At 46.3% G+C, this 25708-nt stretch overlaps 2 protein-coding genes across 6 annotated transcripts in view; one reads left to right on the forward strand and one right to left on the reverse strand.

The window, feature by feature from the left end:
* Positions 1-19289, forward strand: part of PITRM1 (pitrilysin metallopeptidase 1) — a 32342-nt gene extending 13053 nt beyond the window's left edge. The window contains exons 11-27 of the mRNA XM_035130378.2: positions 380-493; positions 673-769; positions 3336-3470; positions 3669-3807; positions 4333-4449; positions 5445-5577; positions 7532-7652; positions 8055-8131; positions 9519-9684; positions 10048-10148; positions 11578-11698; positions 12856-12927; positions 14300-14412; positions 15836-15961; positions 17438-17583; positions 17996-18098; positions 18710-19289. Of these exons, the coding sequence (XP_034986269.2) occupies positions 380-493; positions 673-769; positions 3336-3470; positions 3669-3807; positions 4333-4449; positions 5445-5577; positions 7532-7652; positions 8055-8131; positions 9519-9684; positions 10048-10148; positions 11578-11698; positions 12856-12927; positions 14300-14412; positions 15836-15961; positions 17438-17583; positions 17996-18098; positions 18710-18803 (1975 nt within the window). The 3' untranslated portion in view covers positions 18804-19289. The remainder of the gene's footprint in view (positions 1-379; positions 494-672; positions 770-3335; positions 3471-3668; positions 3808-4332; positions 4450-5444; positions 5578-7531; positions 7653-8054; positions 8132-9518; positions 9685-10047; positions 10149-11577; positions 11699-12855; positions 12928-14299; positions 14413-15835; positions 15962-17437; positions 17584-17995; positions 18099-18709) is intronic.
* Positions 19290-20357: 1068 nt separating this feature from the next.
* PFKP (phosphofructokinase, platelet) overlaps positions 20358-25708 on the reverse strand; it is a 63401-nt gene continuing 58050 nt past the window's right edge. For 4 of the 5 annotated variants that reach the window (XM_060280895.1, XM_060280892.1, XM_060280893.1 and 1 more), the window contains 3 exons: positions 24959-25058; positions 22877-22982; positions 20358-21065 (listed from right to left, as the gene is read on the reverse strand). In XM_060280895.1, the coding sequence (XP_060136878.1) occupies positions 20927-21065; positions 22877-22982; positions 24959-25058 (345 nt within the window). In that variant the 3' untranslated portion in view covers positions 20358-20926. The remainder of the gene's footprint in view (positions 21066-22876; positions 22983-24958; positions 25059-25708) is intronic. The other variant, XM_060280894.1, reaches the window with a different exon arrangement.

Genomic DNA, 25708 nt, shown 5'->3' on the forward strand with positions numbered 1-25708 from the left:
ACAACATTTGGATCGCCCAGGCCTTTCCATGTGGTCCTTGGGACTCTGCAAGCCACACCCCTTGGTAGTCCTGCTGTTCACCACCTTTGGGTGCTTTTGCCTGGCTGGGACAGGTGCCTCTTCCTTGCCTGGATGGAGAGAATAAGTGTCTCCCTCTTTGTACAAACCAATCTAGTGCACAGCTGATACGTCGCCTTCTCTACAAAGTTAAAGGCACATTTATTGCCCCGCCCACTTTCTCAGGCTCCACCCTTAACTGTCTTGTGGCCCCAAGGAGGCTATAATTAAAAGGATGTGGCCCTTGAATTGCAAAATGTCCCCCCACCCCTGCCGTGAGCAGTCAAGACATTTTTTAATCTTTGTTTTCTGTGTTCTGCAGGTTTAACGGCTCCACGAGAGAGGCTTATTTCAGCGTTGGCCTTCAAGGGATCGCCGAAGAGAACATTGAGGCTGTGAAACAAATTATTTCCAGGACTATTGATGAAGTTATTGAGTAAGTAAAAGCGGTGTGGGGTTGTTTTGTTTTGTAGTGGCTGGGGAGTGTGTCAGTCATTGTGTGAGTCTTTCTTTCTTCCCTGTTTTTTAATGTTTCCATGGGAGTGGAAGTCTGCCTTCCATGTGTGCTTTTAGAGCAATATTAACTGTCCGCTTGCTTGCTTGTTTTCTCCCAAGGAATGGGTTTGAGGAAGAAAGGATTGAAGCCCTGCTTCACAAGATTGAAATCCAGATGAAGCATCAGTCAACTAGCTTTGGACTTGCTTTGACTTCAGTAAGTGCTGTTCCCCCAGTGATGGGTCCATAGCTTGTCTCCTCTTGAGTTAACGGCATTTCCTAACAATACCCTGGTAATACATTGATCATATTCCTGTGTAATGGGGTAGGAAATGGGTTGATCACAGGGGAGAAATGGCAGCATTTCTCCAGTTCCAAGCCCAGTTAGCTTTTAAAGTCAACCTTCCATATTCAGGATAATCACGCCCAGAGTTCCATTTTGCCATTGCTTTTTAAACTAAATCATCTTTTCGTCAGATTTCCACTGCTGCGCTCATTGGCATTGGTATTGCTTTGGTTATGCGCAGGGTGGATTTGATTTAAATCAAATCGATTTAAATCACCATTAAATCACTAGTCAGTAAGACTTGATTCAAATAATTTTTTACAGAAAGGTTCCACCATGCTGGCATCCTCTTAATACAACCTGATGAAGGTTTCATTTATAGAATAATAAATTTTCAGAGTAGTTTTTACAGTTACAGGTATATCAAAAATTACTGATTTGGTTATACTATTAGAAATACATAAGACAGATAATTATGAAATTATACCTTATATTTGGACAACTTTTCTGCTGTACTTTATTGGAAGGATAAAAATAATCATTTCCTTAATAACAATTTAAACAATTTATTTAACTAAAGCAATAACATTATAGCATATGTATCCATGTTTGTTAACTGGTGTAGTTAAACTTTAAAACAACAACAACTTAGACTGAGTTTTAGCACACATGAAAAGCTTAAAACAAATCCTTATTTCTTGATGAATAGCTTTTGGACTATAATGTAACGTACTGAAAACGGAAAACTAGAAAGATTTTTCCTCCAAAAGCATTTTATTTTAAAAATCGATTTAAAAAACAACAGATATAAATAAAAAAAAATTATTTTAAAAAAATCGGTTTAAATAAACAAAATCTGATTTTATTTATTTTTTAAATATCATTGATTTTTATCCACCCTGGTTATGCATTTTCCTTTTCTTCTGTATGTTACATATGTTCATGAATTTTTTTTTAATTTTTTTTGTCTTTTTGTTCTGGAACAGCCTCTGTTAGGGGGCTCTACCGCTTCAAAATAAAGTTTGGATAGCTGCAAGACAGTGCTACCTTACACCCTTAGACCTGAGCTCAGTACCTTTTTGGAGGGCAGGTCAAGTGGAAACCAGGGGTAGAGAGAACATGCTTTTGCATGCAAAAGGTCCCAGATTCAACCCATGGCATCTCCAGTTAAACCATTCTGCAGGCGGTGGTGGGAAAGACCTTTCTCTGCCTCTGGAGAGCCACTGCTGCTTAGAGTAGACAGAACTAGGATAGATGGACAAACCTTCTTCTGCCACGTCAGGCTTTGTTCCTGCTTCAAATGACAGAGGCTGTGCAAAGCCTGAGGCAGAGGTCTTCCAAAACACTCAAGTTCTTTTTAACTGTGGATACTGGACCGGTGCATTCAAGTCCTGTGAGTGTACTACGGCTCATTCTCCTCATGCAGAGCCTAGGCAAACAGACTTGGTACACTCTGACCTGTGAATCTTTGCTGACAAAGAATTGTCGAAACAGGTCCTTGTCCTGATTTTTACTGTAATTTATCTTTATTTGCCTTCAATACTGGGATTGACTCCTACTTGAACTCCTCATCCTATATAATAATGTCCAAGTTGTCCCTGCGTCCAGTTGTCCCGTGTGTCCCTGGGTCACTGCGCATGTGCCCCAGGGATACAGGGATTGGACAGCAGAAACTGCGCGCGCGCGCACTCTCCCCCCACTCTGCCTCCTCCAACCGCCGCTCCCGCCGGACACCGCCTCACTGCAGGGCACATCAGGGAAGCGAGGGTGGAGGCCGGCGAAGGCCTCCTCGCAACCCTCCCTGGCCGTGAGGAGCAGCGGTTGGAGGAGGCGGGGGGGGGGGGAGAGTGCGCGCGCCCTTCCTGTCGGCGGCTGGGGGAGAGGAAGGAAGGAGGAGAAAGCAAAGCTTTCTCCTCCTCCGTTCCTGTCCCCCTGCCGCCGACAGCAAGGACGGGTCCCAGGGTTCGGAGAAGCGCTGCGCAAGCGCTTCTCCGAACCCTGGGATGTCTGCTTCCTGTCGGCGGCTGCGGGAGAGGAACGGAGGAGGAGAAAGCAGCGCTTTCTCCTCCTCCGTTCCTGTCCCCCTGCCACCGACAGCAAGGACAGGTCCCAGGGTTCGGAGAAGCGCTGCGCAAGCGCTTCTCCGAACCCCAGGATTCTAGCGCCCGTTATTGAAAGGGCTGAAAACCACTAGTCACACAAATAAAACCTTGTGAAGATTTATTTGAAATCCATTTTTCTTCTGGCCTGAGTTCTTGCAATTTACTGTTTATTTCTGGACTTTACCAAGAACTCCAATTTCTACTGCAATTCAACAGAGCCTGGTCTGTGGCCTACCTTTTGGGTGTTTGCCTGGCCTGTAAGTTGGGCTCCACAAGCAGATGCACCTGCAGGTGTAGACGGCAAAATGGCCGCTTCTTCAAGGGTTGCTCTGAGTAGCAGTCCTCCTGTCTTCCATGGCTGGCTTCTAATTCCTCGCCTCGTCTCATCCCTCAAGTATATCGCCTCCTGTTGGAACCACGAAGGAGACCCCGTTGACCTCCTAAAGATTGCTGAGAAAGTGGCTCGGTTCAAGCAGTGCCTTAAGGAGGACCCCCAGTTCCTTCAGAAAAAGATGAAGCAGTACTTTAAGGTAAGGACCAGTTACAGGGACAGGGGGCTTGCAAAAGTCCATCACATCCAGCACCCTATTCTCTTGACAGTGGTCAGCCAAGTGCCCCAGGCTAAAGAACACCCCTCTCCCATGATGGCCAGGATAGATCTTAAAATAGCAGGCTGTTCTTTGCATTGATGGGCACTCCATTTTCTATTTTCTTCGATGGGCAACAAGGGTAACCCCCATAGGCTGACGCTGTCGATGAGTCCAGACGGGGCTTTCTATGAGAAGCAAACCTCGATGGAAGCGGCAAAGCTGAAAGAAAAACTTGAGGCTCTTTCTGAAGAAGAGAAGAAGCAGACATATGAAAAAGGTGGGCCTTTTTCTGCCTGCTTTGACTCTCTTATGTTTATGTGGATGGAGGGATGGACAGACAGACAGACAGACAGACAGACAGAGGATGTGAATAAGCTACAGCTTGAGTTGGTGGTTGATCTCTGCACACTTCTTGTTCCCCCATTTCTGCATTAAAAGATAACAGAATTTAAACCACATTCATTGCGGTTTCGCATTTGTGGTCAATGCGCACTTTGAAAACGGGACTTTTTTGTGTTTTTATTTGTGAACCACCCTGTGGCCCTCAATGAAAGGCAGTATAAAAAATGAAAAAGAAATAAATAAGCGAGGGAAGATTTCCCCATCCCTTTGTATTCCACTGCCTCTGCAAAATTTGGCAGCAGGGGACTTGACTTTAAAAACCACCAGGAGCTGTCTGGGAAGAAAATTCATTAAATTCCCAGGAGACCCTTGTCAAATCCCTACTGTTGCCGCTGAACCTGAATCCCTGTTGGGTAGTTTTTGTCAGAACCGCTGACCGATGTTCCACTTTTCCTTCTAGGGTTGGAACTGCTTGATCTGCAAAGCAAGCCTCAAGACACATCTTGCCTCCCGGCTCTGAAGGTCTCGGATATCGAGCCTAGGATTGTGTTTACTGAGCTGGAGACTTCACGCACAGGTAAGACCGAGTTGCTCAATGCTGATGTTCTGTTACGAAACAGAAAATGTAGAGCCTGTGAACGTAGTTAGCCTTGTGTTGGAATAGCAGCGCTTTCTCAGAGATACAGGCTGGTGACGCCACTCTGGGTTCCTTCCTAGGTGGAAATGCAGGCAGGTTTCAGTTTAGTATGAGAGGGCTCTGCAACATAATGCTTGCAGGATATGGTAAAATTTATAAATAGCCTAATCACAAAGTCTCTAGACAGTAAAATAATTAACAATAACGTACAGATAAAATAAAAAAGTTCCTTCCAGTAGCACCTTAGAGACCAACTAAGTTTGTCATTGGTATGAGCTTTTGTGTGCATGCACACGAAAGCTCATACCAATGACAAACTTAGTTAGTTTCTAAGGTGCTACTGGAAGGAATTTTTTTATTTTGTTTCGACTACGTCAGACCAACACTGCTCCCTACCTGTAACTAGTACAATACAGATAAAATTACTGCAATTTAAAGTCATGTATACATAACTGATTTTTGCATCCAGATAGACTGGGGTGGGACAGGGAGGTTTTAGCACGTGTCTTAAAGGAGCCTGCGTAACATCGCACAGTGAGTGCTCCTGTCCAGGGTTGCAGCCAGCCAGTCCATTTTTCTGGGTGCTCCGTTCCATTTCCCATGTTTCCCGAGGAAACTCTCTCCTCCTGAGTCAGACCACAAATCTGTCTAGTCCAGTATTTTCAACACTGACTGGTAGCAGCTCTTTGGGGTTTCAGGAAGGAGTTTCTCCCAACTCTTACCTAGAGATGTAAGGGATCGAATCTGGGAGGTGGGGCAGCTTGGAATGGGTCTGTGGGTCTTGAGCTTTTATACAAGCCAAGAGAAGGATTTGGGCTTGAATTGTACGGAGCTCTATATTTCCGAAGGAGGCCGGGCTTGTTTCTGAAACACTGCTCCCTCCACTCTCCAATTCTGACACCATATATTGATGAGTTCTTCTCGTTTGTCTGTAGCTGAGGATGTCCCGGTCCAGTACTGCGCTCAGCCCACAAATGGCATGGTGTATTTCAGAGCGGTTTCCAGTCTGAACACTCTTCCGGAGGAGCTCCGGCCTTACATCCCACTTTTTTGCAACGTCATCACCAAGTAAGGAGGAGCTCTCTATTTGTGCTTTTGGGCATTATTCCTCCAGATGTTGGACTGCCAGCTCCCCATCAGTCCTGACCACCGACCGTACTCCCTCAGGCTGATGTGATGCATACTCCTACAACAGCTTGGTTGGAATAGCTCAGTTGGTAAAGCACGAGACTCTTAATGTCAGGGTCGTGAGTTCTGGCCCAAGTTGGGCAAAATATTCCTGCATTGCAGGGGATTGAAATAGATGACCCTCATGTACCCATCCAACTGTACAATTCTAAGATTCTGTGAACATATGCAGGGAACCCCATGGGCTATCTCTGCAATACACTTCATTCTAGCAAAGGTGGTTAATGAACACTATCTCGTCCCTCTCCCTTCTTTTGGGGTTGATGAGTTGGCCCAAATTCAAATTATAATTTTTTTTGCAGGGAAACTATTGGGATGCATGTTGTGGTTATTGCTCGTTTAACGGTATTACAGTCTATCTTTATAGTGTAATGAGCTTGAACAGAATATGTATATCCTTGGCCAAGAAAGTTATTAAACAGTTCTCAGAGCAATTGTGGGGCAGGCCCTCGGGTACTGGGGCTGGTGACTTCGGGTGCAAATTTTCCGGGAGAAGAGGAACACAGCTGTGATTCCTGCATTCCAGGGGGTTGGACTAGATGACCGTTTGGGTTTCAACGCCACACTTCTTTGATCCTGTAGTTCTAAAGGAAGCTGCCTTGTACCATTTGGGGTGGCTTAACTGCAGCCTTCCAGGTGTGTAGCCCCTATCAGCTGCCAGGGATGATGGAAGCAGCAGTCAAGCCATATCTGGAGGGCCAGTAGTTTTGCCACTGCTTGCTGGATATGGTAAAATTTATATCCAGAGCCAGTGTGGTGTAGTGGTTAAGAGCAGTAGACTCGTAATCTGGTGAACCGGGTTCGCTTCCCCACTCCTCCACATGCAGCTGCTGGGTGACCTTGGGCTAGTCACACTTCTCTGAAGTCTCTCAGCCCCACTCACCTCACAGAGTGTTTGTTGTGGGGGAGGAAGGGAAAGGAGATTGTTAGCCGCTTTGAGACTCCTTAGGATAGTGATAAAGCGGGATATAAAATCCAAACTCCTCCTCCTCCTCCTCCTCCTCCTCCTCCTCCTCCTCCTCCTCCTCCTCCTCCTCCTCCTCCTCTTCTTCTTCTTCTTCCCTTACACTGACGGGCGGTGGTCTCTCCCAGCTCTGCCTGGAGATGCCCAGGGATTGAAACTTGGAAACTTTCGTTCATTCATTCATTTTTTTTTGCATGCTCAAAGTGGCTTGCAACAAAGAAACACCTCAAACAAAACACCACAGTCTCATAATAACATAACAAAACAAAACCACAGTAACAATTTCAGAGCAAAGTAGCAAAACCATTTCATACTAGCAACAAAGCAGAAATATAATAACATACCAAAAAAACTGCATTTCAATACTAAAAATACAACAAGATTACTTCAACAACATCCAATAACAGAAATAACAAGCCTAAAGCTGTTGCTGTCTAGACTGGGCTGGTGAGCTACATCCCTGGGATTGTGTAGAGCTGGGTATAATTCATTCTTGGCTGCTGAGGTTTAGTGTTGCTGCCCCCCAAATCTGCTGTGCTACGCATAGAAGCTGCAGGGAGGGAAATGGGGAGCTTCTAAGCTCCGGCAGCCCCTCTTCCTTTCTGCTGCTGTTTTGGGCCGGCAGGTTTTAAGAGGACGCCTGGCATGTCCTCCTCGAATGCTGCCATTGGACTTGTGCCTAAATCTTCAGATCTTCCATCCTCCTGTCTATACTCTTTCCCAGCTCTTTCTACTGTTCCTCATAGGGCTCAGCTTCCAAAACCCTTCTCCGACACATGCAAAATAAATGCAAGGAGAGAAGATAATTTAATGCTGCAGGCTTTTGCTTGGGCTGCTGTCCACACCCTGCTTGCTCTCTCCTTCTTGCAGAATGGGGTGTGGCGCTCTCAGTTACAGAGAACAGGCTCAGAAAATAGATCTGAAAACAGGGGGCCTTTCTGTCTGCCCTCATATCACCGTGGACGACTCCCACTTGGACGTGTATGAGCAGGTAAGTCAGTCTCCAGGTAGGGGGTCACGACGTGGCCCTGGTGCTCTTTTATGTTAGGGCTGTGTTGGCTAGAGGTGTGAGTGCCTCCCTTGCTGCAGATGAGATGCAAACCTCATTAATGACTGGCAATGTTGCTGCTTTAATTTGACAGCCATTCCTGTATCTTCTTCTAATGCAGAGCCCATTCCATAAGCACTTACAGGCTGCATTCAGATGTCATGCAAGGCCATCGCTTAGCATAGTGTGAGCAAACTGCTTCCTGTTTCTGAGGCACTGTACCCAGTAAATAACTGTCTGGGAATCACAACTGAGCAGATGGCTGTTATTCCTTAAGTAATTATTTGAGGATCTCTTACTGGTTTGTCTACTGACCTGAGTTTTCTTGTTAAATTTCTCCTTTAGGGTGTGCTCTTTTCTTCTCTCTGCCTGGATCGAAATCTGCCTGCCATGATGCACATCTGGAGTGAAATATTCAACAAGTACTGTGTATATATATATATAGATCTATATTGGGTGGGGGAGTTTCTTGTTTGCAGATGTTTGCTTTCCTGCCAAAAGATCTAAATGGCTTGCTTTTGATACATGTCACAAACCCTGGAGATACTAGGAAATAGAATAACACCCCCAAAACGTGGCCATTCATTTTATAAGACCCTGAAAATGAAATAGGTGCATAGCTAAATGTGCACAGGATTAAGCATGGGCTTTGTTTGTTTGTTTTGTTCCTTTAATTCATAACAAGGTAACATACTTTTTTAAAAAGTAAAGAATATCGCTCCCTTAGTAGATCGTAAGACTCTTAATCTCAGGGTCATGGATTCGAGCCCCAAGTTGGGCAAAGGATTCCTGCAGTGCAGGGGGTTGGACTGGAGGACCCTTGTGGTTCCTTCCAACTCCATAATTCTCCATGAATATAAGAAGGTTCATTCTACTGAAGCAGACCATTGGTCCATGGGGCAGCCTGTTGTCTCCTGTGACTGGCAGTCCTTCTTGTGAGTCTCAGGAAATTTTAATAATTTTGTTGGAAGCCGCCCAGAGTGGCTGAGGAAACCCAGCCAGATGGGCGGGGTAGAAATAATAATGTATTTTTTTATAAATTGTTATTATTATAGCCGTTTCCCTGAATGCCTGAGATACTCACCTTTAACAGACTTAAACTGGAGTTTCTCGCATCCAAGGCATGTACTCTGCCAACAATCTATGAGCCCAGTCTATAAGCACTTCAAGGCCGCCTTTAGATGTCATGCACAGTCATCGCTCGGCGTGATGTGAACAAACTTGGGTGAACAAACTGCCGCCCCTGTCGGAGGCAGTATGCCCCCTGATTACCAGTGTCTGGGAATCACAGCTGGATGGAGTGCTGTCATGCTCAGTCCGTGCTCGTGTTCTTCCCACAGGGAGTTGGTTGGCAAACAGGATGCTGGAATAGATGGGCTGCTGGCCTGATCCAGCAGGGCTCTCCTTGTGTGGGAGGTGTAGCTGGAAGGCGTAATTGAGAAGCTTTTGATTCAACATAGCTTGCTGGGTTATCTGAGCCCAGAACTAGGCTGCCTTTATATGTAATCTAGAAGCTGTGGCTGGTGCAGAACGCAGTAGCCAGGCCGCTTGAATGCTCAGAAGATGAAATTGCCCTAAAAACTGAGCAGCTGCTGAGAGCATCTCTGAAAAAGCACTCTAGGCCTTCCAGAGGAATGACCAGGGCTGGTGGTTATAGCTGGAAGTTCTTTGCCCAACTCTTGGTGATTATACCTGGAAGAAGTTGGTCTTCAGCGATGGCTGCTTCTAAGCCCTTTCAGGGCTTTTCTGCTGTGATCCTCCTCCCCCCCAAGCTGATGCCTTTCTGCTTCCTCTTTCCACTTTCCGCAGCCCTCACTTTGAAGATGAGGAACACTTCAAGGTTCTAGTCAAGATGACAGCTCAAGAGCTCTCAAACGGGATTCCCGATTCTGGGCACATGTACGCCTCGATTAGAGCCAGCAGAACCCTGACGCCAGCCGGAGAGCTGCAGGAAATGTTTAACGGCATGGAGCAGGTAAGGGGGCAGCCGAGAGGAGAAGGCTTCCATCATTCCGGAAGGGGAGAACTTGCTTAGATGAAGGTGTCTGATTTGTCTACCCAGCCTAGTGCCTAGAAGCAGCGACTACAGAGATTGAAGCAATCTCTCAAGTAGCCTGTACACAGCTGTCTCAGTTCTTGACAGGGGTTCTTGCCTGAGGTTTCTAGAGAAGCACGTTGAAACAAGGGAGAAATTCCCAGCAGCCATATGTGGGGAAGAAGGCGCCCCAGTTGTTTATGGTTACATATTTTAAGGTCTCAGCTCTGCTTGGTGGGCTTTCATTGCTTTTGCTTTACTCTTCATTCCCTCTCTCCTCCCTGCTGCCCCAATTCTGTTCAGGTGAGATTGATGAAGAGGATTGCAGAAATGTCTGACGTTAAGCCAGTGCTGCGGAAATTGCCACGCATCAGGAAATACCTCTTAAACAGCGACAACATGCGGTGAGGCTCTCTTAATGTTCACCTAATATGACACTAAGCTAGCCCCGAGTGGATTTCTAAGTCCTTTGCTGGCTTCCCCCCCAATGGTGAATCTTGCATGTACACAACCGTGTGAGAAACAGGTACTCCACAGAGCATTCAGTTAGCAGGCAGTGAGCATTTGAGAGCGCATTAGTCTGCCTTCTGGAGCGTTATCCAGGAATTAAAGCATCCGAAGTACAAAACTCTAGTGGCAAACAAAAGCATTAAATAAATTAAGATTTTTTTAAAAGTAAATTACAGTTTTACATAGTTTGGAAACACCGCTCGTTGGTCTGCAGGAGGGTGGGTAGTACATGAAATCTGTTGCCGATGCAACCGTCAGCAACAAAGGAGAATTCTTGAGCACCCCTCCCTCCATTGACCCGAGAGAACGCTGTTATTCTGTGTTTCACTATTTGCTTGTTCATAGTATTTTAAAACTGAACTGCTTTGAGTTCCTTGGCCAGGAAGGTTCTTTATGAATGCAGTTGGCAAATAAATAATATACCACTTCTCAAGATGCCGGTCTTGGGAGGCCACAACTCTTGGCTGCTCAGAGCAAGAATTCTGGTCTCCATCCCTCTTACCAGCAGGGAGAAGGGAGTGTGATTGCTTGGGTAACCGTGATTTGAACACAGCTCCTGATTTCAGGCAGCAGCAAGTGCATCGATCTAGCTTGGGAAGGCGTGGCAATGAGGGGAGCGTCGTGATGTAGCAATTAGGGTGTCAGACTAGGACTTGGGAGACCAGGGCTCAAATCCCCTCTTGACCAGTGAAGCTCACTTCCCCTAGGATTGACCCTACCTCGAAGGGTAGGGCATGGCGATTAAATGTTGAGAGGTAGAACCATGTACACAAACTTGGTACAGTGGTACCTCGGGTTACGTACCTGATTCGTTCCGGGGTGCGGTTCACAACCCAAAAAGTACATAACCCGAACAAGCGCAAAGTGCTCTTCTGCGCACGCACGAACTGCGTAGAACGCTTCTGTGCATGCGCAGTTCGCGCGCGCCACTTCTGCGCATGCGGCGAAAAATACTTCCAGGTTTGCGAAGTACGCAACCCGAAAGTACGTAACCCGAAGCAAACATAACCCGAGGTATGATTGTAAATAATCTCCCAGCTCCGTAGCTGGGGAAGTTGCAGCGCTGCTGCCAGGACCTCCGAAACCTCCCTGCCGAGCGTCTTCAGCTTCAGAGTTGGAAGGAAGCCTGACTACATACTGCCTTCACCATGCAGAGCACTCAGAGACCAGAATTAAAGTCCACCCAGCATTTTTTAAAGCTGGTGATATTTGATGGCTAAACAGAACTCGACTCGGAAAATTGGGAAGGTGTAAAAGCGCAGTTTGTTCCACGCAGACGGTGTGTTTGTGCGTGCGACTAGATGCAATTTAATTTCTGCCTAGATGTTCGGTGAACGCCACCCCTCAGCAGATGCCCCACGCTGCGAAAGCCATCGAAAGGTTCATAAAGGGCATCGCCCGGAGTAAAAAGGAACGCAAGCCCATCCGCCCCCATGTGATTGAGGTAAAGGAGGATTAGCAGAGAAAGCGTTTGCGTTGCAGGTGACTTTCTAGTTCTCGTGCAAATGAGATGCAGATTTGGCTACGTATCCGGTGCATTTTTCTGTAGCTTGTGGAAATAAAAATCCTGCAACCTGGGCTGCTGCCAAGGGCACCTCCCCCTGTTCTCTCACATTTCCTTCCTGCTGTGGTTCCTACAAATGTTAGCATGTTTCAAGTACTATTCTTCCATCCCTTCCAGAGGGAATTGAGGCTGAGATGAGAAGGGGCAGTGCCTTTTGGTTCATTGGTATTATAGCTGAATTCTACAGTTGCGACCAAATTCTTCTATTATATGGAGAAACTGAAGATGTTGTGGATGGTGTCCAAATTTGATCCGTGCAATAGAATTTGAGGGGTATTGAGAGGGAGAGAAGACATAGATGGGCTTCCCTCCGTAGAGGGAGATACCCCAACAGTGCTTGTATTTCTCCCCAGTGGGCCTGATTGCTTCTGGGAGTGAAGTGGGGATTTAGCTCAGGAAGAATATCCTACAGAGCTCCAATAATGTATGAAGCCCCCTGCAGCAGTTTTTTTTAAGCCAGAGGAGGGATGGAAAGCTGGGGTGTGTCACTTCTGATAGCCCATGTCACTTCTGCTTTGGCTGTTCTCGTTGCTTAGGTGGGAGCCTATTTCAGCCTGGGAGCCTCATTCCTTTGTAAATAACCCTCTGGGGGCCGCATGCCAGAGTTGGGTGTGGGCAGAGCAACGGCCGTGCCCATTAGCTTTGTGCAATAAGGCTGCATTTCGGCCCCAAATCGCAAGTTCCTGTACACACTCATATCCCCGTTCTCCATTCCTGCATTATTACAGTTTAAGCTAGGCGGAAACGCTGGGGGCACAAAGCAGGTGCCCTTGAGGGATTCAGCCTGGGGAGAGGGAGTGTTCTGAGAGCCAGATAGAAAGACACAATGTGGCCCCTGACCCAGAGGCTTCCCACCCCTGTCTTACATTGTAATCCTCACACGGTACTGGCTGCAGGACATGTTTTGGAGGCAACCCTTGGTGTGAGCAGCAGCAGAATACTGGACACAGCGGAAAGGAAATACTTGGGGAAACTGCTGGTTACTTGGGAGAAACCAGTCGGATCTCTGTTGTTTCAACCAAGTTTTCTCTTTGTAGAAACCTTCAGACCCCAAACCCGATGGCAGTGAGGCGCTTGCTTGCTCCCAGATCACCAGGAAGCTCATTACGGTGAGTCTTAGTTCATTTGCCTTAGGTCAAAGTTGCCAGGATTTGTCACTACTCCCCAAATTGAGCCTTACTGCTCTGAAGATTAATGTGCTTCTTTATGGTCACTTTTGAGGGAACCTGAAGCCTTATCAGGAAGCTAAAATCGGGTAAATAAACCCAGGGAAGTAAAATGTTCCCCATCACCCAAAAACAATTGTGTGATGTTGGCACCTGATTCTACTTCCATGAGTTGGTTTTTCTTTCAGAAATATTGCTCCATACTGGCTGGGCAGAAAAGAAAAAACCACCCCAGTGGCAAAAATCAAGATTTCTTAGAGTTCTTATTGTTTTTTTTGTTTTTGTTTTGTTTTGTTTTTTGTTTTAGTGCTTTCTTCATTTATGAGAAGAAGAACGGTCAGTGATAAGTGGCTGGCAATCAAGGACATTGTTTGTCACCTGCACAGGAAAAATGTCTTGGACAAAAATGGCAATCCTGTGCCCCATTGTTGTTAGTCTCCAACTCCCATCAGTCCCTGTCAGGGATGATGGGAGTTGGAGTCCAACAGATTTTTGGAGCCATAACTTTTCTGTCCCTACCCAAGAAAAGACTTTGTTGTAGACATCCCTCTATGTAAATTCTACAATGACAGGTGCATCTAGGGTGCAGTTTTTGCCCCACAAACTGGATTTGGGGAGACTTACCTATGATCCATCTCTGAAAACGTTTTTGCCTCCAGAAAGTTCTTTAATGTGGCATATAAGATCTTTTTTATAAAAAAAAGTTGAATGGAATATGAACAGTCTGCTCTTGTGTGCCAAAGGTGTCTCCTCATTTATCCCCACTTGGGGCTTCATAAAGTTGTATTTCTAAAGCTCCTAACATTGCTAGGCTGTGCCCAGAAATCAGAGCTAACCCAAGCCCTGCCTGCATTGCTTATAAAAGACAACGCTAGGCTGGGGAGGAAGGGAGAAGAGAGTTAGTTACATGTCAGGTGAAAGTGTCTTCCGTTGTACGCCTGGGAAATGCACATCCCCTTTGCAAACTGCCCCATCACATTGCCCCCTTCAAATGTGGAGCTGTTCCTTGCCTTTGACAACTACTGCCTTCAAAAAACAATAATAGGGGGCATCAAATTCTTAAAATGCTTTCCCTCTTCTCCCTTGCTATCAGCTGTTCTAAGCCCTCCAAGCAATCGTACTGAAACTCCACAGTCTCATTTTCCTCCTTCCTTCTCTCTCCAAGTAACCAAATGCAGAGTTGACTATTAACCTTTCTGCGCTCCTTTTGATGCTCTTGAATGGGTAAGAAGAGTCGGTCACCTAAAACTGGGTGCCCGCACTGCTCTGCCTCCAGAGGTGATCTAAACGAAACACAATGTGACTTTTCCTCCAGGATCCGACTTTCCAGCCATGCCAGATGAAGACTCATTTCCTTCTGCCCTTCCCTGTCAATTACGTTGGCGCCTGCGTTCGGACGGTTCCCTTTACAGCCCCGGACCACGCAAGGTAGGACGATGGGAAGTGCTGCTAAATAGATTTGGAAATGGTGCGTGATCAGGGTTGAATAAACTAAATCTCCAGTTGCTGCTGTGTTGAGAACTGCATTCAGAAACAACTGGCGGTGCTCTCGGGAAGACGTTTGCTTTCAAAACACTGGGGCGTTTTCTGAGTTAGAGGCTTCTACAAGTAGTGCGTTTGTGTCTGGACTCGCAGGCAGGGGGACCCACAGCTCACAAAATCAGGCTTTCTTTCCCCCACTTGTCTTGTTCCTCGTACCTACGGGACCGCCTCTCCTGGTATGCCCCGCGGAGGACCTTAAGGTCCACAAACAACAATATTCTGGAGATCCCGAGCCATAAGGTGGCTAGATTGGCCTCTACTAGGCCCAGGGCCTTTTCAGTATTGGCCCCAACTTGGTGGAACGCTCTTTCCCAGGAGACCAGGGCCCTGCGGGATTTGTCATCTTTCCGCAAGGCCTGCAAGACAGAGCTGTTCGCCTGGCCTTTGGGTTGGACTTAGCCTGACCCCTGTGTTTTCCTCCTTCATGGCCTGGATTTTTGGACTACTTGAAATGAGGCTGCATTTTAAATTTTAATACTGTATTTTAATCTGTATTTTAATTAATTGTTTTTATGTTTTATTGTGGTTCTGTTTGTGTGAGCTGCCCTGAGCCCGGTTTTTGACTGGGGAGGGCGGGGTATAAATAAATTATTATTATTATTATTATTATTATTCTGTTTGCTCTGTGTTGCTGCCTGCTCAGCATCTGTGGGGCACAGGTGGGATTGGCTCACAAGCTCTGCTTGCGGCTAAGGGACCACTTCTGAGTTAATGACACCTGCGTTCTCCTGGCACTCATTAAGCAGAGGCGCTGCTTTGGAGCAGCAAGATGGAACCAGGTAGCTGGCACTGATTCTGCCTGCGGAGCCCCCAGTTCGCTCTCCCCAAGGGATGTCTAGGACAGGGGTAGCCACAGCTACTTCTTCTATCATCCTTACCTGGCCTTGCTGACTGGGGCTGGTTGGAGTTGGGAGTCTTGGCAGCAGCTAGAGGGCACCATGATCTAACAAGTGCATTAAAACTTCCACTTGGAGAAGCACGTTCCCTTATATGCAAACGTCTCGTGCTTTTAAAAAGGAGGAAAAAAAAGTGGTATGGAAATGTGGAAGTCAGGGATCCTGACTTCTGTGGAGAGGCAAGGTATGAAATCTTACCGAGTCTGAAATTTTGCCAATTAGGTACATTTGTTCATGCAGACTTAAATCCATTATGATTATGATTCTATTATAATAATAATTATGATGATTATGAAAAAGGGACCAGGGAGAGAGCATCTTAATCAGAATGGAAGAGTTGGAAGAGGGTCATCTTAGACTCAATCCCCTGCAATGTAGGAATCTCTTGTTCCCTAATGATCTCTTTTTTTCAGCCTTCGCATCCTCGCCCGGCTAATGACGGCTAAATTCCTGCATACGGAAATTAGAGAGAAAGGAGGTGCATATGGAGGTGGCGCGCAACTTGGCAATAATGGCATATTCAGTTTCTACTCCTATAGGTAACTAGTGGACTGAGTGGTGCCACAATGTCTTCCTTTGACTGTTTTGTTTGTCCTTCGTTTTTTGTTCTCTGTCACATAAAATGAGTTCAGGAACTGGAAATGTTCAAGTCATTGAGTGGTAAAGGGAGAGTAGATTATTGCCATCTGCCCCAGAGCACTCAGATCTGTTGTGATAAATGTAGTATTGTAAAGTTCATTAGTGTGGGTCGTAAATGCTTAGACCCACGCAGCCAATCTTCAATGGCTGCCCAGCACGCTCCCCAGCTCGCTCTGCAAAGCTTCTTGTTCGGACCCAGCAGAGTTGCAGCACAGCTGGAACGGTGGCAGTCTGTGTCTTCAATAAAACAGACTCAACTCTGTTGCTTCTAGTCTAACTCATCTTTATTACAGAAGCATAAAAGAAACAGCAAAAGAAACAGAAGCTAGCTGCATGTTTGCAGCTCCTATCTCTAGCACTCTCTCCTACACACTCCTCCCCGGCAGAAAACTCATACTTGGACTCTCAGACTCAAAACCAAAACTGAACTCTGAAACAAAGGAAATTGCACGTATCACCCAGAGAATCAGAACGCCTCCAGAGTGTTTTAACTCTGTGTTCACCAGAATCCCAACAAGATCAGTGCTTTTAAATTGCAAGGAAATCCCATAATGTAAAAAAGCACGAACACGTCAGTGGTGGGAAAGCTGTGTAATTGCTTTCAACTTTTGCGGTGCTGAACAGAATGCCAGCACTATATGGCTCGTAAGGGTTGGGATTTACTGAATATATGCATCAGGTCCCGAGGTCAGTGCCAGGGGAAGGCTGTAGCTCAACGCTAGAGCATCTGCTTTGCATGCAGAAGGTCCCAGGTTCAATCCCTGGCATCTCCAGGTAGGGATGGGAGAGCCCTCCATTTGAAACTCTGGAGAGCTGCTGCCAGTCCGTGTAGACAATATGGAGTTAGATTGGCCAAAGGTCTATGTCAGGGGGACTCCCTACAGGGAGCCTTCCCCCGTCATCCTGACCAGCACTTTGCCCTGCAACGGCACAAGCAGCGAGTCAGGAGGAGGGCATGAGGAATGGAGCGGTTTGGAGAGAGGGCTCAGTGAGGTGTCTGAGCCCTGGCAACGCCATGGAGAACAGAGCATGCAGGAAGGGCTCAGAGACGTTGTCAGAGCCCTGGCACTGCTCTGGTCAAGGGTCAGCGGATGAGGGACTCAGCGAGACGTCAGAGCCCAGGCGCTGCCCAGCCAGCAAGAGGGGAAACCTCTCCTTCTGGCGCCCATATGTCACTGGGACAGAATTCAGCAGTGCTTCAGAAGTCAACACTGCTTTTTAGCAGTTGGGTTTTCAACTATCTGTGATCACAGTGTGAGGCAAAGCTAGAAAAAGCAACCACTGAACAAGGGCAAGTCACTTTGTGGTGTCATTTCTCTGTAAAAAACAACAACACCTGGCTGTATAAACTTACCTGAGCCTTCCTTGCATTTTAGGGATCCAAATTCAGTGGGTACCCTGTCTACTTTTGAAAAGGCCGCCGAATGGGCCAAGGCAGGAAAATTCACACAGCAAGACATTGACGAAGCCAAGCTTGCCATGTTTGCATCTGTGGATGCCCCCCAAGCACCATCGGACAAAGGTATGTTGACTTCTCTGTTTGGGATTGAGCCAAATGAGTAGAGCGAATAGCCTTTCCTGGATCAAAATAGCCATCAGTCTGAAAGCCAAAATATGAGTTTGCACATATTTTAGTTATCTTTGATGCTTTTGAGTGGGGGGGACGGGCTGACCCAGTTTCATATGTCTAAATCGCAGCCAAAAATAGTTTCTGATATTATCAGGCATTTTCAACATGGAGAAATTATCTAAAATTTGTTGCATAATTCTTGGCTACATATGCCATTCCAGAAGAATTGGGAGTGATCTCAGTGTGTTATGAAACAGATCAGTCTAAGTAGGAGCTGCAGGATGGAGGTGGGGTTTGCCCCCTGCTGCTTTCACTCTTAAGAACCAAGTAAGTTTTCTTAACGTTTGTGAATTCTTCTTTGTAGGGATGAATACCTTTTTGTACGGGATCTCCGATGAGATGAAGCAGAGGCACAGAGAGCATCTTTTCGCAGTCTCCAAAGATAACCTCATAGATGTAGCCAACAAGTGAGTTTCTGTGCCTGGCCGGGAAGTGCAAGACTTCTCAGATAGCTTTCCGAAAGCCACAAGGGGAGCGGGGGGTGGGGGCGATATTTGCCACACAGCCCTTTAATTTTCAGGATTGTGGGTTTCCTGTGGCATGGGGCCATTGAATCCAATGGGACAAAACAGTTGGATGTGTAAAACGTACACAGAACCTAGATTTGTGAATCAAATCTAGCTAGTTGGATGGCAGTATGCTACAGTGTCATTGGGACTGTGGTGAAGCCCTAGAATAACTCATAAGGAAGCCAAGCATGAATTGCAGACTGAGCAATGCATACATACAAATATGCTCTACTTCTCCAGCTTGAACAACCCTCCAGCATCAAATGAGAGGGAGCTCCAGAGACTTTGATGCTGTCTAAAATTAAAACGTTTTTCAGAATGACCTGTGCTGTTCAGTTTCTGAATTGCCCTTTATCAATAATGATCCCAGTGCAGCTTAAAACGAAAGCATCACTTTTGCCCATTGAGTCCTGAGAATTGAAGACTCCTAATATTCCCTACACTTATCCGATGAGCAGACAGTTGCAAATGAACGGTAGACTAATGGCGCATGCTTTGTTGACTTTCAGATATCTTGCCGCTGGGAAGAGAACCAAAGGACTGGCTATTCTTGGCCCAGAAAACCCACACACTGCCAAAGACCCTTCGTGGGTTATACGATGATATTTGCTGCCGGCTCAGCTTAGAAGCAATCGTGTGTGACAGATGCCGAAATAAATTGGGGTCCTCCTCCCCCTCCTCCTCTATAGCAGTGCTGTCAGGACCGGACAGCAATACACTTGTGTCATCTTAAAGAGCTTGAATCCACAGTGGCGCTTACTTTTCAAGCAGGATTTCACCCTCTGTCGATCTTTCACTATTTGCCAAGCTGAAGCTTTGGATTATGGTCCCAATCTAGCTCAATAACTCTGACTAATTTCCCACCAGAACTACTGTTGGTTCTGCCTAGCTGATCATGATTAAGTTTAACTAGATGGTACCTAACACTTTGTAGAAGCACACAATTAAGTTTTCTGTTTTCCTTAAATCAAGTCTAATAGACTTAGGGTTTCCTCTTTTTTTAAGATTACTGTCATTGACAATCTTCAGTACTCTTATTTGAATATTGTGTGTCTCAGCCTTGTGCCATTAAATATTTCCAGCCTCTGATGAGTTCTGCTTAGTATCTTGTCATGGGATTTCTTATTCCCGCATCAGGTAGCTTATCTTTAGAGACAACACAGCAGAAGGCAAGTCTGTGCCTGCCCCGTTTTGTTTAGTGATGGGGTTGGCGAGAGGTTACTCCTTTCTTCCCTGGTGTTTTAGGTAGTAAAGGATGTACTGGCAGAAGCACTCATATCAACACTGGGAATTTTAAATACAGGGTTGCGCCTATCATCTTAATATATATGCAACTCAAACAGGTGGTGATTTTATGCATGAGGATGCATTCCAGCTGTCTTGTTACTTGGCCCCAGCCTACTTGGGTACCATGTGGCTGCTCTGCTAATTTAACCCCCTGGTTGAGGGCTCTAAGCATAGGGAGAAGTCACTTGTCTTCAAAGCAACACCCCATGCAAGTGGATTCCAGAGCAGATCTAACAAAATCTTTACATCTGCTTTGGAATCCAAGCCACTGCAAGGGTTGTGGCAACATTAGTTTTGAAGCTGGGGTCTCTCTTTGCAATTACAACAGAGGAAAATCATAATCTTGCATTTTCAAAATTGCTATTTTTACTCTTGCTCCTTAGATACCCAAGTAGCTGGACTCAAGTTGGTTGCACTACATAAACAACTTGCTACGCAAGCAAGAAATTGCCTTGCATTTGTAGGCCTTGAAATCCAATGCTTTTTCCCTTTTAAGAGCACGTTCAGCTAGTGCAGGTTAGCCAACGTGGCACATTCCAGATGTTGCCATACTACAGCTCCTATCATAGAATCATAGAAGAGTTGGAAGAGACCACGAGGGCCATCCAGTCCAACCCCCTGCCAAGCAGGAAACACCATCAAAGCATTCTTGACATATGCCTGTCAAGCCTCTGCTTAAAGACCTCCAAAGAAGGAGACTCCACCACACTCCTTGGTAGCAAATTCCACTGCCGAACAGCTCTTACTGTCAGGAAGTTCTTCCTAATGTTTAGGTGGAATCTTCTTTCTTGAAGTTTGAATCCATTGCTCCGTGTCCGCTTCTCTGGAGCAGCAGAAAACAATCTTTCACCTCTGATCATTGGTCACATTAGTTAGGGCTGGTAAAGTTGTACCAATAACATGAGGAAGATGCCACATTGGCTAGCTCTGAGAAGTTCTAGTCAATGGTTAGGATGAAGCAAGCTCATCCCAGGTTGTACAGAACAAATTGACTCCAGAGCTTACTTTTAATATAGTATTTTATTCTGTTGGGGGACATATATAAGCTTCCTTTTTAGTTTGACACAAAACTAAGCCTATGTAACATACTCTTTAAGTGTAAACACTATCTGGTAAAAGTGCAAGAGATGAATAGCATCACACGGAGTGCATAGAACCGTTTTTGCACAGGTTATTGGTAAGGAACAGATTGGTAAGTTGGGTTTTTTGTTGTTAAGTTAGGCTCTAGGGTGTTTTGTGTGGTGTCTTTTTTAAGAAGCCTAGGACAATACCAGGTAGAGAGTGTCTGTGACGGCGGCTTTTTGCTTTTCCACGTAAAGTGCTGGTAAAATAACTTAGATGTTCCAAATGAAGATGCAACAAGTATTCTAAAGCATCGTTGACACACAATGGAGAGCTATTGCAACCTTTTAACAGTAGGACACCTTGGACCCGTCGGCTCACACTTCTGCCTGTTTTGGTCTGAGCACATGCTCCAACTGGCCCGAATCTGACACATCGTAGCTGGTCTTGTATTTGGCCAGAATTTTCATCAGGGGCCGTAACTTCAGCCACCACTGTTCGCGGGGAATTCGGTGCCTGTTTAGCAAGAGAGAGGGGAAATGCTTTTAGAAGTTCTCATTTAAGCTTATAGGCAGGCTATAAGGAACACCATCAACTGAGGGTGCTGATCAACTTGAAACAAGACACAGGAACTTTGCAATAGGGTCTGTTGTCACTCTGCTCATATAAATAGCTGCTTTATATGGAGAGTTAGTGCTAGTGACATGCTGTCATGTCAACTTGTGCCCAGCAGATAAACTAGCTGCCTGTTTACACAAGCGACGCAATAGGAGAGCCATTAGATCATGGAAACACACTCCCCTTCTTCCGTTAAAACAAAGATTCTAATTTGCTGGTTTTGCTGCTTAGACAAGCAGTTTAACGCGAGTCTGCCAACATTACCATGGGCTCAGTGAGACTCTTGGCTTGTCTAGTGCAGGTAGCCAAAGCAGTCAAATGGCTTGGGCTGAGGTCTTTTCAGATGCCACTAAATAATACCGCAGAAGCAAAACGTTAACATGCAAAGTTTATGCTCTTCCGCTGGGGCATGTTGCTTCTCTTAAAATCCAAGCTTTAGGCTTGCACCTAGCTTAGCTGACCAAAAGGCCCCGTAGAAAAATCCAGCACTTGCCATGCTACCCAATAGCTGGACACCACCCACAACAGCAACAGTACATTGGAAGAAGCATTTGCTATTAAAAGATTAAAAATGGGGTGAAAGAAGAAATGGGGTGTCTGCTTCAGCGCTGCCAGGTCCTTGTAAAAGAGAAATTCTCCTTTCAAGAATTTCCCCCCCCTGAAAGGACTGGTGCCAAGCTGAATTGCTCTGCGCCACTTCTTCTGCCTCTGGTTTCCAATCTTTTAGCTCTTCGACATGGGGAGAAATGGGACTGCCATACATGTGTGAAGGGGGGACAAGGCTACCCCAGAGGTGCCCAGTACCGTAATGGTGCTGAGGAAGGGAGAAGGGAATCTCCACCCTTGAACCGTCACTAAATCTTGGATCTAAACTCACCATTTCCTTCAACTGTTCGGAGAATATCCTTAGACCAAGGGAATTTACCAGGGAAACTATCTCGGGCATGTATGGATTTCTTGCATGCAAAGAAGTCTTCATTTTTTACCAGAATGCACTAAAAGATCTTTCATATAGGATTGATCACTGAACACCCTAAAACAATCTGTTTTAAGAGTCAGTGTGCAGTAGTGGTTAGGGTATCTGCCTAGGACCTGGGAGTAAAAAGGTAAAGGACCCCTGACAGTTAGGTTCAGTCGCAGACGACTCTGGGGTCATCTCGCTTTACTGGCCGAGGGAGCTGGCGTTTATCCGCAGACAGTTTTTCCAGGTCATGTGGCCAGCATGACTAAGCCGCTTCTGGCAAACCAGAGCAGCGCACGGAAACGCCGTTTACCACCCCGCCGGAGCGCTACCTATTTATCTACTTGCACTTTTTGGCGTGCTTTTGAACTGCTAGGTTGGCAGGAGCTGGGACTGAGCAACGGGAGCTCACCCCGTCGCGGGGAGATCAGGTTCAAATCCCCACTCGACCATGAAGCTCTCTGAGTGAGCTTGGACCAGCTACTGCCTCTCAGCCTAACCTACTTCAGAGGGTTGTTGTGAAATGAGGGAGGGGCCATGTATGCCACCTTGAGCATTTGAGCTTGGAACGGTGGCTGTACATAATTGGCAGAGGGACTAGAATCCCAGGAATTTTTTTTGGGGGGGGGGAGCACTTCAAGTCTGAAGTTGAACTAGAGTCTACCATTTGTCCCCAAAGAGATACCAAGATGTGCAATTCTTAATTCGTGTGGACGCCGGTGTTTTCCCCCGCACTGTCTTTACTTACTCAAAGTCTGTTTCATCCTTCAGTTGAACCACAGGCTGGAAAAGAAGGTTCCTCCGGCGCATTCCCAGCAGGCAAACACTGTCCTCAGTGTTGGCAAATACCCTTCCTTTGAAAAAACAACATACATTTTCTCATTTTAGCTATACAAAGAGTAACATAGCTGTATGGAAGAAAAAATGGGAATAGTGTACAGGGGGAAATGAATTGTTAACCAAACCTGGGGCGTAGCCAGGATGAAAATCAGGGGGGGCAAGGGGGGGCAAGTGGAGGGGCCAAGGGGTGGGGGGAGGGGCCACAGCAGGGCAAGGAAAGCTCCCTTCTCCCTTGCCAGCTTTCTCTCCTCCTCCCCCTCCGCGATCGGCAGGGGCGAGGGGGAGCCAGGATCAGCCCGAAATCGGGCTGCTCCGATCCCCTCCTCCCCCTCTGCAATCGCCGGGGCAGGTGGAGGGAAAGCCCCAGAGCAGCGCAAAGCGGTTGCCTGGCTTCCCCTCCGCCCGCTCCACAGCCAGCCAGGGAGAAGGGAGACGGCACCGGGCGGGCAGCGGGGCAGGCTGGCCAGCAGCCCTGCTTCTAGGGGGGGCAATTGCCCCCTCCTGCCCCCCTGCCTACGCCCATGAACCAAACGTAGGGTTTTTAATTGAATTTGGTTAACTGAAATATTACAGTAAAGAACAACAAAAATTTGGGGCTGAAACTGTGTTAGAGGGCATGGCTTTCAAATTGGTAATTAGTGAAAGAGGATGAATGAATAACTGGTGTCATTGGCCATAGATAATTTTCGTTATAAATTGTTCATCATTACAGTAGGAACTGTTCCTCAAACCTGATAAAATTGCAAAAGAATGAAGCATGTTACCTTCATCTGTGATCCGTGCAGCAACCAAGAAAACAAAACAAGAAAGGAAGAATATATGTAACTCACGCGGTGAATTCCTATGCTTTTACAAATTATTGTCAGAAACTTTTAGGTCTTGCGGGGTTGGGGTTGGAATTCTGAGATTACTCACAAATTTTAGTACAGTTTAAGGAGTCGTTCATAATCAAAAAAAGTAGAGCTGGGATAGCCAACATGGTGCCTTTCAGATGTTTTTAATTATAATGCCCATCAGCTTAACCAGCCAGAAATTATGGAAGCTGTAGTCTAAAACACTGGACAGCACAAAGTTGACTACCCTGAAGTAAAATATCAATCAACATGACCAAATCATGGCAAGCTTTGGTAATTTGCCTAATATTCTAAGAAATCTGAAGCCTTATCCTACGCAGGTTTACTCAAACAATGTACCATTAGAATTTGGTGGATCTTACACCCTGAGTAAGCTTGTCTACACTTAGTTTTGCTCAGAAAATTAGAAGTCAGTTAAGTGAAAGGATTCCTTAGTAACTGACGGGTTTTTACTTAGTTCTGTTGCAACCATTTGAATGTGGCTTGATATATAGAATACCATGAGGTATACCTAACATGCATGGATACTTTAGCCCAGGCATTGGCAACGTTTTCCGGCCATGGGCCGGATCATCGCCACTGACGCTGGTCCGTGGGCCGGAAACGCTCTGGACTTGTGCAGAAGCGATTTCTGGTGCTGCGCTGCCCATTTCCAGGGCGCCAGAAATCGCTTCTGCGCATGCTCAGACATGCGCAGAAGCGATTTCCAGCTTCTGGGCATGGGCAGCGCGGCACCAGAAATTGCTTCTGTGCATGCCTGGACATGCGCAGAAGTGATTTCCGGCGTCTGGGCATGCACAGATGCCATTTTTGGCACCACTCAGCGAGTCCCCGTGCCGCACTCTGTCGGTTTAGCGCGGCACGGCATGGGGACTTGCCGAGCGGGCGGCTCGGTGACCAGGTGGCTCATGAGCCGGATAAACGGCCTCTGTGGGCCGCATCCGGCCCATGGGCCGGAGGTTGTCGATGCCTGCTTTAGCCCCTGTAAATAAAAAATTGTGGATTAAGTATTCTTAATTATCAGCCTCGCAAATTCTTGATAATGCAAACAACCTTGGTCCTAAACATTAATGTTAGCAGCTGACACATTAAACTACTTAAAAAAAATTTTTAAAATGCCATCAGCATTTCCTTACCTCTTCGATAGCATTCTTTGAGTTTCTTGGAGAGCCAAAGCACAGCTTTCGCGGAAATTTTTGACCCAAAGTTTCTGTCAAATGGCGAAGGAGCACCACCCTGTGAAATTCAACACGTGCGTTAGCAGCGAGTTGAAGTTTAAGGACTCTGTTCAGAGTTACAAAGCAATGACTAGACTTGGTGTCTCACACTTAGGCAGAAATTGAGGCACATGCACAATTGCACATAGTCGTGGACAGCAACTAGGGATCTAGGTTGCACGATTACCTGTGCCTGCAGTGAACTTGGTCTCCACTGAACAAAGACTGCATCATAAACAATTGACCTGCTTCTACATACAGTTCTTTGTGCAGCGTCACATAGTTATAATTTAAATCATACATGCAGAACTGCAAGACCCCTGGCAGTGGTCCCAGTGCTAATATCTTCATGCCTCGGTGTTACCAATGAATTAGTATTAAAAGCAGTTAAATGCTGTTAAACTTAGAAGTAGAGAATTGTAGAGTTGGAAGAGACCACAATGACCAATCTAGTCCAACCCCCGGCAAGGCAGGCATCTTTCACCCACCGTGGGGCTCAAACCAACAACCCAGAGATTAAGAGTCTCCTGCTCTGCCAACGGAGCTATTTGTTATGTAATACTATCTGCAACACTGAAGTAGGCAAAAAGGTCCCTTTCAAGCTATGTGCAACTTTGGCAGATTTTGTCCCAGGTGATGGATGCAGAAATTAAGCACTGGAAGCCATGT

This window comes from Zootoca vivipara, chromosome 12 (assembly GCF_963506605.1).
Source record: "Zootoca vivipara chromosome 12, rZooViv1.1, whole genome shotgun sequence".
Lineage (NCBI taxonomy): Eukaryota > Metazoa > Chordata > Lepidosauria > Squamata > Lacertidae > Zootoca > Zootoca vivipara.